General features: G+C 46.3%; 1 protein-coding gene across 5 annotated transcripts in view; it reads left to right on the top strand.

The window, feature by feature from the left end:
- The window catches only part of DAG1 (dystroglycan 1), a 54,229-nt gene that overhangs the window by 30,921 nt on the left and 5,464 nt on the right, over positions 1-17,844 (top strand). For all 5 annotated transcript variants that reach the window (XM_033131729.1, XM_033131732.1, XM_033131733.1 and 2 more), the window contains one exon: positions 9,464-9,862. In XM_033131729.1, the coding sequence (XP_032987620.1) occupies positions 9,578-9,862 (285 nt within the window). In that variant the 5' untranslated portion in view covers positions 9,464-9,577. The remainder of the gene's footprint in view (positions 1-9,463; positions 9,863-17,844) is intronic.

Here is a 17,844-nt window from a genome sequence, read left to right as displayed (position 1 = left end):
AAATGTGCAAGTCAACTTTCTGGCAAGTTGTTGGTAGGCAAAAGTGACTTAGCCATTCACCGATGACAGGGAGGAAAGGTCCCCATAGAGAAATGGGTCTGAAGTCCTGTGAGAGCCGCCTGTCACATGTGGCCTCCGAGTAGAACAAGGTCGTGCAAACAGGCAGGAAGGAGGACTCTGTGAACCTGTTACTTACCTTGCACTGATGAGAGGCTGGGATCCCGCCAGTGATAGAACATCTTCATTAACTTGCTAAGACCGGTGAATTTCAGATCCTTTCTCATACCTTGTAGAGCTGCTCCATGTGTTTTTCTGAGCCCTTAGGGAGCAAATGCTGTCCTAGGAACTAGGGGTGCATGCACACTGTTCTTGGGGGGGGGCGTGTAATGTAAACCTGAGTGATACGGGTGCCAAGAGATACGGGTGGACAGGGATGAGGGTGATGAATGGGGTAGGGTTGGGGCAGGGCAGGAGCCCCAGGGGCTGGGATCTGGATTTTAGGTGCCGTTCAGGATATGCTAGACACAGGCATGAAGACGGCTTTCCAGTCCGGAGACGGTGGTCAACAAGATGCAGAGAGGTGAAATAGAGCAAGAGGTGCTGGGCGTTTTAGATTTTTATTACTTTGAGATCACAGGACTCAAGTCAGGCTCTTTACCTGCATGCATTTCAAGTACTCAGCAGAGAACATAGACTAACATTCCAGAGAAACTGAGTTATCTGCCACCAGCTTTGTCATATCTTAATGTTGTGTATTTTTGTCAGATCCTGTTTGAGGAAGTAAAGCAGTTATAAATTTGGAGACTCTTATGAACCCCTTCTTTTTCCTTTGCCCCCTCTTCCAGCATCGTTAGGATCAGTGACCATGATCCTGAATTTGGTATTTATGATTGCATGCATTATTTTATTTACATACATAAGAATCTATAAACAATAAACAAACATTTTACATAAATGGTCTTAATATCTTTATGCAGTGGGCTCTCTTTGCTAAACATTTTTTGAGATTTACTGATTTTGGTTCTTGTAGTTCTAGTTCATTTTAATTGTCTGCAGAGTTCCATGCCACGAAGGGACTACAGCCTGTTGGTGCTTTCTCCAGTTCATGGACAGCTGTCCAGCATTGCAGTGGACATGCTTGCCCTCTGTCTCCTTGTATGTGTGGACGTTCTTCGGCCTGTGTGCCTAGGAGGGCCCCGCTGGGCTGGGGAGCCCTCTCCAGGCGGTGGAATCAGCCCGTACTCCCACCAGTAGCCGTACAGTTCCTTCCCCTCAGCGATGTCACATTGGAACATTTTTGCCCATTCTGATGGGTAGGTGTTCGTGTTGCTTTCTTTTGCCTGATTACTAGTGAGGTTGAGCATCTCATTGTATGTTTACTATTTCTGGGTTTTTGTGTTGTGTTTTTTTTTTTTTTTAAATATGTGTGTGAATTACCTATTTGTTATCTCTTCTGTCTTCATTGTACAGAAATTGAAAATTCTAATTCAAATTAATATATTTTTTCCTTCAACATTTAGAAAAAACGTTTGAGATAACTGTGGATTCACATGCAGTTGTTAAAAGTAATATGGAGAGATCCTGTGTACCTTTACCCAGTTTCCCCCATGGAAGCATCTTACAAAACTACAGTACAGTATCACACCAGGATATTGACATTGGCACAGTCCAAATGCAGAACATTTTTATCACCAGGAGGATCCTTCATGTTGCCCTTTTATAGCCACACCTACTTCCTTTAGGCCCTGACCCTCTCTTGAAACCCCTGGCAACCAGCAATCTGTTCTCTGTTCCTATACTTTTGTCACTTCCAGAATGTTATAAAAATTAAATCACATAGTATTCAGCGTTTTGGATTAGCATTTTTCACTCAGCATACTTCCGGGGAGATTCATCCAAGTTGTTGGGTGTGTCAATAGTTCATTATTTTTTATTGTTCTTTAGCATTCCATGGTATGGATCTACCATAGTGTGATCGATCATTCTTCCATTGGAGGACATCTGGGTTGCACCATTTGTTGAAAAAGCTATTTCCCCCACCCCCCGTTGAATTGCTTTTGTACCTTTGTCAAAAGTCAGTTGGGCTGTCTTGCTTAGCTCTATTTGTGGATTCTCCATTTTGTTCCATTGTGTTTATTCCTGTACCAGCACAGCCTTGATTACTGTAGCTAAGTCTTTATATTATAGGTAGAAAGAGTCCTCTTTATTTTTCTTTTTTAAAATTGCTTTTGGCTATTGTGTTGAGAAGCCAGAGCTGATGTATTAAATTAAGAATCTGCAGATTATGACCTGCCAAATGAGGGCTCACAAGCTACCCACATGGGGTTGGCAGGTAGCTCCCTCAGCATGGGGGCTCCTACTTATGAAAACCACAGGGTCGTTTTTGATTGAGGGTACAGTTTTAATACACCCACACAAAGGAAGTGGAGTGACAAACTGTACTACTTACAGATCCCAGAAATAGAGGTAGGAGGGTTGTGGGGTCAGTGAGCTCTGGGAGAAAGGGCAGTCGTCTGAGCAGGAGATGGAGAGCAGGGCCTATTACTATAAGGTGTTAGGGGTGGAGGTCACTAATACAGGCTCAACTCTCAGTGGTTCTTTTAAAAGATGCCCTGGGAAGAGCAAAGTGGGAACTTACGGTGGGAATCCTAAGCTCAGGTCCTTATCTAAATGTGGAGACTCTGAGCAAGGTTATCATTCTGTAAAACACCTAGGCAGCAACTCACGGTAGTTGTTTTTCTCATCATGGCTATTCTAGTTCCTTTGCTTTTCCATATAAATTTTAGAATAATCTTGGCTATATCTACAAAAGTTCTTGATAGGCCTTTGATAGGAATTGCATTAAACCTTGAATTAGTTTTCTAGGGCTGTCGTAAAAAATTACAACCTTAGTAGCCTAGACTAATACACACATTTGTTCTCTCACCGTTCTGGAGACCTGAAATCTGAAATCAAGGTGTTGGCAAGGCCCGCGCTCCCTCTGTGGGTCTGGGGAAGAATCCATGCCTTGTTTCTTCTCTCTTCTGGTGGCTGCTGGCATTCCTTGGCATTTGGCCACATCACAGCAATCTCTGCCTCAGACTTCACATCCCCTTCTCTGTGTGTATATAACCTCCTCCTGCCCCTCTCTCATAATGATGGTTGTGGATATGTTATTATGACAAATGATTGGATTTAAGGCTTACTATCCAGAATCTCCCCACATCAAGATTCTTAATTTAATCACATCTGCAAAAGGCTTTCCTTGTAAAGTAACATTTACAGATCTCAGTGATTAGGCCCTGATAATCTTTGGGCCACCATTATTTAGCCTATTACAAACCTGTGTGTCAGTTTGGGTGAGAATTGACATCTTTACTATGTTGAAACTTCCAGTCCATTAACATAACATGTCTCTGTTTAGATCTTTGATATCTTTCACCAGCTTTGTATGGTTTTCAGCATACAAACCTAGGTATTTCATTACTTGAGCGATTTAAATGGTATTACATTTTTAGTTTGGTGTCCACATGTTCATTTCTAGCATATAGAAGGGTCATTGATTTTTATATGTTTATTTTGTATCCTGTGACTTTACTAAATTCACCTGTCCTAAGAGTTTATTTTGTAGATTCCTTGGGATTTTCTACATAGACAATTATATCATCTCTATGTAAGGGACAGTTTTATTTTTTCCTTTCCGTTCTACATGCTTTTTATTTTCTTTTCTTGCCTTATTACACTGGCTAGAACTTCTAGCATTATGTCAAATAAGAGTGGTGAGAGAAGACATCCTTGCTTTGTCTGATCTTAAAGAGAGTGCATTCAATCTGTCACTATTAAGTATGTTGGCTGTATGTTTTTGTAGAGGCTTTTTATCAAGTTGAGAAAGTTCCTCTTTGTTCCTCTTTTTTTGAGAGCATTTATCATGAATGGGTGTTGAATTTTGTCAGGTACATTTTCTGCATCAGTTGATATGATCATGTGATTTTTGTTCTTTAGTCTATTAATGTGGTGGATTACATTGATTGGTTTTCAAATATTGAACTGGTCTTGCATTCCTGGAATAAATACCACTTTGTCACGGTGTATAATTCTTTTCATATATTGCTAAACTCTATTTGATAATGTTAAAGATTTTGTGTCTGTGTTCATGAGAGAGAATGATCTGTGTTTTCTTTCTTTTTTAGGGGAGAGTTTGTCTTGTCTAGACAGATTTTGGTATCAGGGTAGCTTCATAAAATGAATAGGGAAATGGTCCTCCTACTTTCTGGAGAAGATTATGTAGAATTGGTGTTAGTTTTTCTTTAAAATTACTAGTGAAGCCATCTGGACCTAGAGATTTCTTTTTGTGGGAGTTTTTAAAGTACAAATTCAATTTCCTTAATAGTTTTTTTAGTAGAAATTATCTGTGTCATATTGGGTGAATTGTGGTAATTTGTATTTTTCAAGGAATTGGTCTATTTCAGTTAATTTGTTAAATTTATTTGTGAGTTATTTGACGTGTTTCCTTATTAACCTTTTGATGTCTGCAGGATCTATAGGGATATCCTGTTTCATTCCTAATATTGGTAATTTGTGTCTTCTCTCTCTTTTCTTGTTAGTCTTACTACAGATTTGTCAATTTCATTATTTTTTTCAAATAAACAGTTTTTTATTTCTTTTTTTCTTGTTTTTGTTTACAGTTTCATTGATTTCTGCTTATTTTCTTCTGCTTGCTTTTGGTTCATTCATTGATTCATTTATTTTGAGATTCTTGAGGTGGGAGCATAGGTTATTGGTTTGAGACTTTTTCTTTTTTCTTGTGAATTAAGTGCTATAAATTCATGTCTAAGCACTGCTTTAGCTGTGTTTGACAAATTTTCATACAGCTCCACAAATATATTTTTATCTTCATTTAGTTCAGTATAATTTTTAAAATTTCCCTTGAGACTTCCTCTCTGGCCCAATGATTATTTAGAAGGATGTTGTATAGTTTTCAAATGTTTGGGATTTTTCCCATTATCCTTCAGTTACCGATTTCTAATTTGATTCCATTGTAGTAGGAGAACTACTTCAGTATTACTTCATTTCCTTTAAATTTGTTGAGGTTTGTTTCATGGCCCTAGATATGTTCTGTGTGTATGTTCCGTGAATATTTTAAAATAATGTGTGTGGGGACGGCCCGGTGGCTCAGGCGGTTAGAGCTCCATGCTCCTAACTCCGAAGGCTGCCAGTTCGATTCCCACATGGGCCAGTGGTCTCTCAGCCACAAGGTTGCTGGTTCGACTCCTCAAGTCCCGCAAGGGATGGTGGGCTCTGCCCCCTGCAACTAAGACTGAACACGGCACCTTGAGCTGAGCTGCCTCCCGGATGGCTCAGTTGGTTGAAGCACGGGCTCTCAACCACAAGGTTGCCAGTTCGATTCCTCAAGTCCCGCAAGGGATGGTGGGCAGCGATCCCTGCAACTAGCAACAGCAACTGGACTGGGAGCTGAGCTGTGCCCTCCACAATTAAGATTGGGGGGACAACAACTTGACTTGGAGAGAGGTCCTGGAAGTACGAAGTACATACTGTTCCCCAATAAAGTCCTGTTCCCTTTCCCCAATAAAATCTTTAAAAAAATAATAAATAAAAAAATAAAATAAAATACTGTGTGTGCTTCGTCAGATGGAGTGCTCTTCTAGTTGATTATGTTGATTGATGGTATTTTTGAGTTTTTTTGTTTCCTTGCTGATTTTCCTTCTAGTTCTATCAATTGTTCAGATAATGGTTGAAATGTTTCCAACTAGAATTGTGGGTTTTTAAGTTTTTTTCTTTCAGTTTTTGCTTACATATTTTGCAGCTCTGTTGTTTGGTGCATATACATTTAGGATTGCTATTCTTGGTGGATTGAGCATTTTGTCGTTATATAATGTCCTTCTCTGTCTCTGATAATTTTCTTTGCTCTGAAATCTACTTTATCTGATATTAATATAGACTTACTTGCTTTCCTTTATTTAATTAATATTTGCATGATATATCTTTTTGCATCCTTTTACTTTCTACCTATCTTTATCCTCTTGGTGTTGTCATCTATTGATGGCCTTTTTTTTCCATTCAGTTTGAGATCTTCCTGGTTCTTGTTATCATGAGTGATTTTTAAAAATTGAAACCTGGACAATTTTGTATTTTGTTCTGAAACTCCGGGATTCTATTTAGCTGGCATTTTGGGACACTCTTCTGGCAGGGGAAGGGTGGGGGAGGTGCTGCTGGATTACTGGGAAGTGGAGGTAGAGTCCAGATAACCCAGGCAGCCTTTGTCACTGCCTGACGGTGGGTGAAGTCCTTGTTACTGCTGGGCAGAGGTGGGAGTTCTGGTTCCCTGGGCCTCACTACCACTGAGCAGTGGTAAAAGTTCTGACCCTCCGCTAGTCTTCCTTTGACACCATCCAGCAGGGAAGGGGAGAGTTTCCTTGTTACTGCTTGGGTGGGCATATGAGTAGAAACCCAGGTTCCCCACATGGTTTCCATTGACACAGAGCGACTGGAGGAGGAGGAGGGCGGCAGTGCATTGTTACAGGCCAGTGGGTATAACAGTCCCAGGTCCCTACTTGGCCTTCTCTGATACTACCCCAGTGGGGAGATTAGGGCGCCTTCTTACAGTTTCCTGAGGGTGGAAGTCTAAGTTTTCCTCTTGGCCTTTACTCGTGTGGGTGGGAGTGGGGCCACAGTGTTTTCCGTGGTGTTTGGCTAGAATAGAGGGATTATTGTCTGTTTTCTCTCTTGCTAGGCTACCCTCTTCCTGCTCCTTTGGCTAAAGAGAGCAGACTTTTGTTGGGACCTTTTTTTGTCTCATCCGTTGGCATTTCTGGATTGCCAGTTTCTTCAGCTCCGATTCTGGGATATATGAGGCAAAAAGGAACTCAACCACTGTCTTTCCTTGACTCCTGGCGTCTCTAGCTGGTCTGCCTTCTTCTCTTGACTTTTTTTAGAGTCTAATGTTTATTTTATATATAATGTTTATGATTTTTCATTGTTTAGTGGGAAAATGGAAAAATATGTCTACTCAATCTTTCTGGAAGTGGAAGTCCACTTGTCTTTTTCTTTCACGTTTTTGATGTCTTTTTAATGAAATCCTTATCCTGACATTCTATACTCTAAAAATTTTTTAAATTCTGCTTTTTGCATTTGTGTATCTAATGTACCTGGGGTGGGGGATTTATCTTGTTTGTGATGGAAACGTGAAGGAGGAACCTGATTGTATTTGCTTTTCTGCATACATGGCCACGTGTCCAGGTGCCTTTGAAACACTCCTCTGCAAGCTGGTTTTGGGCTCTGTCTGGTTCCACGGTCACTGTCTACTCTGCTCCAAGTACACTGTCTTAAACACAGTAGCGTTATGATAGGTCATTGGCTGGCAGGAGAGGACTCCCAACTTCCAAAATTGTTTTCCTTTATTGTGTTGGCTCTGCCTCATGAATTTTAGCTCAAACAAAATAAGAACAGGAAGAGCAAAATCAATAGCAAAAGAACAAAACAAAACACAAAACCAGACCCTTTCTGGATTGGCTTAGATTGACATTGACTTTAGAATACAATGCCCATTTCAGTGGCCTTGTTTTTCTTTTCATTTCTTTTCTTTTTTTTTAGGGAGGACTCAGCTCACAGTGGCCCATGCGGGCATCGAACCGGCAACCTTGCACCTCACTCTAACCGACTGAGCTAACTGGCCACCCCTGACCTTGTTTTCTTTAGCAGTTTTATTTACCCAGATCAAAAAATATACCACGTGGCCCCTTGACAGCTTGGCTCAGGGCACTTGTTCGTGATAGCTGTGGTCACGTGTGGTCACCCAGCAAGTCCCACAATGCATCTGTGTGGCTGCCAGCCTTAGGGCAGGTGTCATGAGCTGCCTGAAGCCGATGTGGGGGCGAGGGGACAACGTGTGGGGTTCTAGTCACTCTGCTGGGTGTGGGGTCAAGAGAGGCCACGTAAGTGTTGTTTATTGGCAGAGTTTGCAGATCTGTGTTTAATAAATGAGTCCTGGGCCTGGCCCCTCAGGCGGATGGGGTGCTGTGTTCCTAACGCCTAGGTCGCGGGTTCGATTCCCACATAGGCTAGTGAGCTGCGCCCTCTACAGCTAAGATGGTAAACAATGGCTCTGCCTGGAGCTGGGCTGCTGTGAGCAGCAGGAGGTCAGCGTGAGCGGCTGTGGGCTGCTGTGGGGTACTGTGTGCTGCCATGAGCGGCCGGTGGCCAGCGTGAGTGGCCGGTGGCCAGTGTGAGTGGCCGGCAGCCATCGTGAGCGGCTGTGAGCGGCTGACCGATAACTGGAACCGACTGCGTCAGCCAGGGGCAGTGCAAAGCTCATTATACCAGCCTGGGCCAGGGAGCTGTGTCCTACACAACTAGACTGCGAAACAACGGCTTGAACCGGAGTGGGGGGGAAGGGGAAGAAGGGGAGAAAAAAAAAATTAAAAAAAACGAGTACTGTTATTAGTGCTTGGGTATGAGGAGTGGACATTTGCTGCAGGTCTCTGCAAATAGTTGATGTTTTAGTCTTGTTTTAAGACTTAATAATTGTTACATTTGTCACATTGCTTTATCTCTGTATATACACACACACCTTTTTCCCCTTGAACCATTTCAAAGTGAGTTGCAGATATTTTTGCTGTTTTATTCCTAAGTCCTTGAACATGGAGGACAGTCTCTTAACCACACCACCATCATCTCACCTAAGAAAATTAACAGTAAAGCTTATTTCCAGTCCACATACAAAATTCCTCAGTTACCTCTTTCAGAGCTAGACTTCTGTGGTGTTTTCTTTTTTCTTTTGAAGTAAATGCAGGATCCAGTCCCATGGACACATTGCATCTGGTTGCTGTCTCTAAATCTAGAACAGTCCCCTAGTGTTTAGGGGTATCAGCAGTTGGAGAAACCAAGCCATTTATCTTGTAGAAGGCCCCACATTCTAGATTTGTCTGATTGTGCCTTCATGGCGCTTATATTTCCGGTAAAGTGGTAGTTAGGTCTAGAGTGGCACTGCCCAACAGAAGTAACAATGTGAGCCACATGTCATTTAATATTTTCTGTAGTCACAAAAAAAATAAAAATAAGCAGGTAGAATTAATTTTCATAATACATTTAATTTGATATATTTCTTTATTATTTTCCATTTATTAATTTATTACCTAATGTGTTTAATAATATATTTAGGTCCAAAATATTATTTAAATATGTAATAAATATTTTAAAAGTATTAATGAGATACTTTACATTCCTTTTTTTAATCTGAAGTTTTCAAAGTCCATTGTGTAGTTGACACTGAATGGGCTGGCCACATTTCCCGTGCTCAGGAGCCACGTGCCGCTGGCAGCTTGGTACTGGACAGCGCAGGATGAGACTGGATCTCATTCAGGGTAGATGTGCTTGGCAGGAGCACTTATGGGGGAGTAACTGCCTGTGCGTGACTTTGAAACCATGGGGCGTGCTGAAGTCTGAGACGACTCTTCTTCTCTTTCAGGCTCTGGGTGCCTGGGATGGAGCAGGTGTGCAGAGGGTGAGGACCCCGCTCTGGGACCACGTCATCTGCTGCCTTTCTTAGTGAGACTGTCGGCTTGAGCAGACTCAGCCCCGGATGAGGATGCGTGTGGGCCTGTCGCTGCTGCTCCCCCTCTGGGGGAGGACCTTTCTGCTCCTGCTCTCCGTGGCTGCGACTCAGTCCCACTGGCCCAGTGGCCCTGTGGAGTCTGTCAGGGACTGGGAGAACCAGCTGGAGGCGTCCATGCACTCGGTGCTCACACACCTCCAGGAGGCTGTGCCCACGGTGCTTGGCATTCCTGATGGCACCGCTGTCGTCGGGCGCTCATTTCGAGTGACCATTCCAACAGATTTAATTGCCTCCAGTGGAGAAGTCATCAAGGTGAGACTGGATGGAAAGCATACACGAGGAAGAATTCTCATCTTCCAGTTTAGTTTTAGGTTTTAGTTTTTCAGTTCTACACTCCCAACAATTCTGAGCTTAGTTCTTCCAGGCCCTGCTAAGTGTCCCTTAAGAGAGGGATAGCCACTGAAGTTCACAAAAGGCTCCCCGTATATCTCAGAATAGCATCTTAAACCTGTATTCTTACTGCCATTTTGAGGGGGTCACCATTAAAAAGCCTTTACATCTGTCCTCTTGGTCATTGAGTTAGGGATTTGATGGAAAAGGGCCTGTGTATAGGAAAAGGTCTCTTTTCATTAATCATGGGATTAAACCCAAGAAGTAAAGAACTTTTAAATGCTTTAAACCTATTTTTTAAATATGTTATAAATATAGGAGTTTTGCTCTGATTTGGTATTCTATGTTTACTAGTGTACGTGGTCAGTTAAGAACCAGAGGTAGTATCCAAACTTCAGCCTTGCCCCATCTCCTTTTGGGGACGCAATCTAGAGAACGGGATCTGAGACCCATGTAACAGGAAGAGTCTCTTGGCTGTCGCAGGATGGAAATCTGGTGAAACAGGAAGCTTTTGTGTGAAGAAGCACCAGTCCTTTGGGAATATGAGACCTTGGAATTTCTCCTAGATCTTGAGCGAATTTGCAGGGGGCCATGTGGGTGGGTGGGGTATACCTCAAACTGCGAACATCTCCGAGAACAGAGGTCAGCACACTTTCCCTCAAAGGGCCAGGTAGTAAGAGTTTTACTGTAGGCTTTACAGGCCGTTTGGTTTCTGTTGCAGCTCCTCAACTCGGCCAGTGTGGTGTGCAAGTAGTCAGACAGCATATAAATGAATGGACACAGAAACTGAAATTTGAATTTCATGTAATTTTCATATCAAGATATATTATTCTTGTTGATTTTTTTTCTCCCCTTCAATCATTTGAAAATGCAAAACATTTTTAGCTCATGGGCCGTACAAAACAGGTGGCAGGCCAGATTTGGCTCACGGCCATAATTTGCTGACCCCTGCCCTGTAGCATTCTTTCCTTAGAGGTGTGCCTTGAAAATGAACTAAAAACATTCTGAGATCTGTAGTTTATGGTAGTTTGTACATCTGTTTTGCCTTTAGACTTCTACGTACACAGTGTTCTGGCTACCTATTGGTGTGGTCAAACCACCCAAACTTAGTGGTTTAAAACAACCAATTCATTTTGCTCAGTTTTGTGACCAGGAATTGAGGGATTCAGAGCACATCGGGGAACCTTATCTGCTTCACATGGCACTAGCTAGAGGGGCTCATCTGTGGCTGGAGGATCCACTTGCAGGATGGCTCATTCATGGCTGGCAAGTTGGTGCTGCCTGGTGACAGGGAGCTTAGCTGGGGCTGTTGGTCAGGGTCCCTTTCCATGGACTCCTGTCTGCTGAGCCTTGTTTGACTTATGTGGGCTGTTGGTTATGCTGACTACTGCAGGTGGTCACTCTGGGAAGCACAGTGACAGAGGGTGTGTTGCTTGGTGTTAGCCAGGTGTGTCCATCAGGTAACATCAGCTCCTAAAACAAGGGCTTCCCTGTACTTTATACACCAGGCTGCAAGGAGGCAGTTCAGGAGAAGGAAGAGGGGACTCACTCGCCTGCCTGGAGGATGTAGCCCTGAGGTCTTAGATCCTATGCTCTGGCCCAGACTGGACGCCTTTCCATACCGGGAACGCCCTTGTCCGGTGTCAGCCTGGCCAGCACCTGTTACTTCCCCTGCTGTTCTCTAGCTCTCCCTCAAGAATCCACCCCATCGGAACTCCCAGTGGGCTCCATTGATTTGATGATGCAAGAAGGAGCTGCCAGCTATCTCCAGGCCCTCATGGCCAGCGTGACCTTCCTGAGAGACCTGTCGTGAAGCTCTCTCCTCTCCTGTGACCTCAGGACACGCTAAAGCAGATGGTCCTGGCGTGTGCTCCCTCCGACCAGACCGGATGCCTGTATACAGAGCTCATCTCTGGTCTTGACTGTTCTTTGCTCCCACATCTGCCTCTGGATTCTAGAGTACCCTCCCTCCTCATCAGGTCTGTGGGGATGGGCCTTTGCTGGGCGGATCCTAGGCTGCCCCAAGTTGGCCACAGCGTCAGTTACCCATCCTGACTCTTGCCTCCCTCGGGATTGGCGCCGGCTCCCTGCAGGCATCTTTTCTCTGACTAGAGTGAGTGGGGCTCACTGGCTGAGGAAGGTGGCTATATGCCTGGAGATGTTCTAACCCCTCCTCTCCAGGGCGGTCAGGAGAGACAGCTTTGCATCTCGTGAAGCGACTGCGCCGCCGCTCTGGAGCCCCCTCAGATGGCTCATTTTGGCAGAGCCAGCAAGGATGGCTTTTCAGCCCTGCTCCCTTGAGCCGCCTTGCCTGGAGACAATGTGGACTTGCCCTCAGCCCAAGATGTCGGCAGACTGGGAGCAGCCCTTCCTGGGACTATGCTCTCAGCTGCTGGCATGGGCCCCCAATTGTTGCCCTGAGAACAATGGGTACTCTTTTTGACCGGGAAGGGGAGCTCATGAAAGGAGCGTTTCTTTGGATGCTTGAGAGCTTTGTGGCAACCCCGCCTGCGTGAGATGAACTGCAGTTTCTTCCTGCCTCGAGTGGGTGTTCCCCAGCTCTGAATGGACCCCTTGTGAACACAGCACACCGGGAAATGCGGGTTGGCGAAGGACGGCGTCCTTGGGGGTGGGTTGTCAGGCATTTGCCCAAATGCATCAACTCAAATACTTATTGAAAATATAGGCTTCTGTGTTTCGGGGAAAAAAAAAAATTCCTGACAAGGACTAAAAGAACACGACAGAGTGAAAATAGATGATGTCGGCTTGGGATTGAGGGGCTGATTTCTGAGAATTTTACTAACGGCTATAACTATGCTAAGCTATCCCTTATTTTCGGGGGGAAAAAGATGAAGTTTTGTTTTTAGATGAGAACAGTTCATCTCAGCTAAAATGCTGTATAACTCAGACCGGAAGGGCACTGACTGGGCTTAGGCAGGTTGTGCTCAGAGTGGCCTGTGGCCTGGGCCCGTGGGGCAAGCTCCATGAGCTGGTTTAAGATCCGCAGGTCCGGCAGCAGGCCCAGTGGTTGTCTGCGAGAGGCCAGGCCGTGGGGAGTCCCGGGGGAGCCATCTGGACCACTCTGAAACGGCCTGCTGAGCAGACCCTGCAGCACATCTGTGGGGGCTTCAGGGAAGAGCCCTGCCTGAACCCGGGGGACTGTTCTGTCTAGAGGTGTTGGTTGGAAGGTGGCGCCACTGAGGCCCGAAGGACCTTCCAAAAGATGTGTAGTGTGAGGGAATTCTCACCAAATACAGTTTCTTGATTATACTTTATTTCTAAGATCCCATCATCAGCTCACCCAAGTGACATGAGTGAGAAAGTACTCACCTGTTTTTCTGGAGTCTTGGTGTCACGTGGGGTCTCTGGTCCCGCTCCCCACATAAGAATGCAGGACATGGTGAGGCCAAAAAGGAACACCCATGGAGCCATAGATAGGAGAGTCATACCACTGTATTCTTGCTGGAGGCTGGGTTGGAGACACAGGGAGCAAACATCCATCAGTACTCCAATAAGGGGTCTGCCTGCCCCCCAGTCTCACTGGCGGCTGGGCGAGACACAGCAAGTAGGATCCACATGACCCGCAATCCGCCGTCCACTTTTCTGCCTGCCAACCAACCAGCACAGCCACGGCAGTTACATCAGCGACTAATTGGCTAACTGGTTACAGCTGATGGCCAACCAGTCACAGCTGACGGCCATCTACTACCCGAGCCAGCACCTTTCCACGTGAGGCCGACAGCCTGGAAACTGCTCTCTGGGACTCTGTCCCCACACTTGGCTGGCCATTTCTAAGTCCCACAACTCCCGCACTGGTAAGACACCACCTTGTGGGTTGTGAATGATAAAGCTTAGGTTTTCTTGGCTTCAGAGTGGAAGGTCATAATTGTTTCGGCCCCAGTGAGAGTCCAGTTCTTCAGTTTTGTCTTTCAGCTGTGCCTAACTGGCGAGGAGGGACTTAGTAACGGACGTTCCTCTGCCCATTTGCTGCTACTCCAGGTGTGGAAGGATACTGATTTGGGGTGAGACTTGGCTTGTGTTGCATGGTGTTTAGCACAGGTGCTGTATCTTCTTTACACTGGGTGTTTGCTGGTCTGCTGTGCGAGAGAGGGCGCCAGCGAAGCAGTTGGAGAGAGGTCCCAGAACTGAGCAGGGAGTCAGTTACTAGTCATTTGCTAGTGTAGGCTGAGGAGGGACGAAAACCTTCGCACGTGGTCGTTCCCGTTGCTGGTCATGGTGATTCGTCGTGGGCATTGCTGGGTGGATAGTCTTTAGAACTCCTTCGGGCTCTGCCCAGGTTTTGTGGTTTTGATTCTTAATGTTTTTGGATGTACTTTATGGGTCAAGATTTCTAAAACTGGGCATGTGGCTGTTGGAGATCTTGTTTTCCTCAGCGCTGGGCTTGCCTTCCATCTCAGAAGCATGTCCTGTCTGAGGACTGCTGAAGCTGGAAAGATTTCTGGCTCTTTCGGGGGTGGCCTGTGTGTGACAGCCTATGATTTCCTCAAGTTGGGCTTTGTCCTACAGTTTCTGCCTCCTGCAGGTGTTCCCACGAGCTGCCTAAAGGCTCCTTTCCCAGATGGCTGTGTTACAAGGTCAGTAGGCCTTGCCCCCCACGCCTCCAAGGCAGTGCTTGCGTTTGGTGATGGAGGGCTGAGTGACCGGAAACCCTGGGGGCGTCCAGTGCCAGGACCAGCCTGTCCCCGAAACACATGTCGGTGCTGATGTCCTGCCTCTCGCCTGCCATTCCTAGCCTGCAGCCCTTAGGGTTAGTTGTGGGTGGTTCCAGTCCAGCCAGGGCAGAAGTATTTATATGGGTCACCAAGGACTCCAAGGATAGTGCGAGTCTCCTGGGCAGATATGCCAGGTTTCAGCACACCTGTTTTAGACTGAAGAGAAAGGGAATGCTGGTCTTGGGCGGTACCTGCAGCAAGCCTTTCCCCCCGTGCCCCTCAGGGTTTTCACCCACTCCTGGCAGACAGGCCTTATAAGGCAAGCAAGTCCTGGGGGATCCCCATCCTTGGCCTCGTTCTCCTATAGGATCTTGGCTCCCCCTTCCTGTCGCCTCCCCACTTCCCTTTGATGCTTTAAGCTTCTGCTTTGGGATGTGAATATGGATGTGAGGCCTGGTGTGTGCTGGGTCCACGGCCTCCTCTGTGCAGCGGCCTCCCAGTGTGTACTGGGTCCCCTCTCAGGCCACAGGAGGGGGGTGGGGACCAGCACTGTCACAGAATCCAGCACACGCCTGACCCTCTGATCGTACAAGGATGGCATCGTTTTCCTTTTTACAGATGAAAAAACTGGGGCTGAGGTTGAGTCAAGCCTCAGCCTGCCTGGAGCTGGGGAGCAGCCCAGGCTTCTGGAGGTGGGGCTTCCCCTCGGCTAGGCTGTTGTTACAGGGATGAGTCCTGGCTTGCCACACGGGCTGCCTCTCTCAGAAGGAATTTTCATATCCCATGTCATCTTTAGGCCCTGAGAGGAAAAGTGGTCCATCGCTTGGAAGTTTTGAACGCTGGAGAGGATCCTGAGTTCCTATGGGCTGACGGGCTCCTGCTGTGTTAGGGTAGAACAGGTGTTGTATCCAGAACAACCTGAGTGCCCACCGGAGGGAGAGGATGCTAGTGGAATCGTGAGGGAACTGTGCACGCTGCCAGCCCTGCAGGCATGTTCAGACTTCCCAGTTCAGGGGCTTTCCCCAAATGGCCTTGAAAATGCAGGGGTGCCAGCAAAATGCACGGGTGTCTGTGACTTGGTTAGGTTCCTTGTGGAACTCAGATTTATTTTGCTTCCTATGGCTCTTATTGAAATGAATCATTGCCACTCAAAGTGCTTCCTGGGCCCGCCACTCCCAGTGCCAGGGTACTTGGAGATGCATGAGTTTTAGAACATTCAGATTAGTGTTTTTCCTTCCTGTCTGAGGAATACCTAAGACCCTGGGAACTATCTGCTTTAGGGCTGTAGGTCCAGGTTGGACACCTGTCCTGTGGCCAGGCATGACAAGGGCCAGGAGCCTGAGGTGCCAGAATCTGCAGAGGTGGGAGAGGCTTGGCTCTGTTTTCCTGACATGGCTTGCCCTAAATGTGTAAAGCTGTAGGTAGACCATAGTGAAAGAACGTTTCAATAATCAAAGTAAAGCTACCAATTCTCTTCCGTCTCCCAGTGTGAAATTGAACATTATAATTTGCTTTGGTGAAACCTGGGGTTTTCTTCAATGTGTGTTCTTTATGGTACGTGTTATTGACATGTTATAATGTTTCTTGGCATAGTTTAAATAAGCATATGTCTTCCAAGGCTGGCTGTGGGGGATCCTCAGCCAAAGAGTGGCCTGGCTTTACTCCTTAGGAAATGTTTGACAGCAGAACTGTGGTAGTTGGGGTCAGCAGAATAGGAAGTGAGCCAGGCTGGGAAGCCGGAGGAGACGGGGCCCTTCTCTGTCTTAAAGTGCCGCTGCGTAGCTGCGACAGACTTCGAAAAGCACTGGGGCTGCTTGTTTATCTGTGCTGATGGAGCACTCAGGACTGGGCACAGGCCGCCCTGCCCAGCCACTCAGGAATGCCCCGTGGGCCTGGCCAGCCCTTTGGCATCCACCTCTGGAGCCTCCCCTGGTCTCTCCTGGCCCTGTTCTGTCTTCTCTACAAGTGGCTTCTCTTTGGCTGATTTCACCTAGCGCTCCATTCCAGGGGCCCCATTTCCCCTCTCTCTGTGCTCTCCCTCTGACAGGTGTGCTCTCATCCCAGTGGTAGCCATGGGAAGGAATGGGGTTGGGAAACACCCTTGGGTGGCCGGAGACCTGGTTCTGTACGGTGGCTCAGCTACTCTCCACCTCAGGACCTAGTTCCTACCCCATCCCTATAAAACATCACATGGTTCCCTGACTTCTCCATTGGGGCTTACATCTTTGCTTCATGTGTTTTGCAAAATATGAGCATTCAACCTTTGCTTTGTAGGTGTTTTCATATTTAATGTAATTAGACTGAAAAAATTTAAAATGTAGGTTTTTCAGCCAAAACATGTGAAATTTTTTTTATATAATTAAAAAAATTGTAAAGGAATAATGTACTCAGAGTTTTTCATGGATTTGAAGACACCGATGGTTATAGATGTTTTATCATTTGTGATGCTGGTTGTGTTTGCAGTGGATGGTGAGTGAGTTTGCAGAAAATGGGGGATTCTCAGTGGCACATTAATTAGGTGAGGGTATATCCTAGAGGGGATGAAATGTGGGGTCACAAAAGAAACGCTGCTCATAGACCCTCAGTGAATTCAGTGGCTCAGAGAGCAATCAGTAAAGGGCAACCTCAGTAATAGTAATTCCTCATAATGTCAGATGTCATCTCAGGGGGTTTGCTGGAGGTAGGAAACCTGTTTATAAGGGGTAAGTATCTGGTCTCGGATAAGGTTGATGCAATTACAAGCTGCTTGGGCATCTGGGTCCAGGCTGGGAAGGTCAGCGGTGAGCTCTGGTCTCCACAGTCACTCAGGCACCTGGCCCTTGGCACCGGAGCCCCTGGGGAGCTCAGCAGGCGTGGCTCTGGCCTTCCGCCCACAGGGAGGGAAGCATTTTAGTGTCCCTCTGCTGACAGGCAGTGGCCATGGAGGGCACCCCTGGGCTGAGGCTGGCAGGAAGACATGCCATCTGTTGGCCAGTGTGTGTCTGGACTTGATGGGACAGGAATGTGCAGCTGTGAGTCTTCAAGGCAGAAATAGAGTCGGTGCATTGGGGGCAGGAATAGGTGTTACTCTACGGTGAGAGGAGTCGTAGACGGGGCCTGGGCAAGAGGCAAGTCCTGTTTCCCTCTTGTCCATTTTTATGAAGCACCCCCTTGTGTGCTTGGACTGTTACCAGTCACGTCTCTGTGGAAAAGGACTTCCTCCCCGAAACACGTCTGGGACGTGCTGTCGGG

Source organism: Rhinolophus ferrumequinum, chromosome 17 (assembly GCF_004115265.2).
Source record: "Rhinolophus ferrumequinum isolate MPI-CBG mRhiFer1 chromosome 17, mRhiFer1_v1.p, whole genome shotgun sequence".
NCBI classification, from domain to species: Eukaryota; Metazoa; Chordata; class Mammalia; order Chiroptera; family Rhinolophidae; genus Rhinolophus; species Rhinolophus ferrumequinum.
The sequence above is the reverse complement of the archived record's forward strand: the minus strand, read 5'-3'. Positions and strand labels throughout refer to the sequence as shown.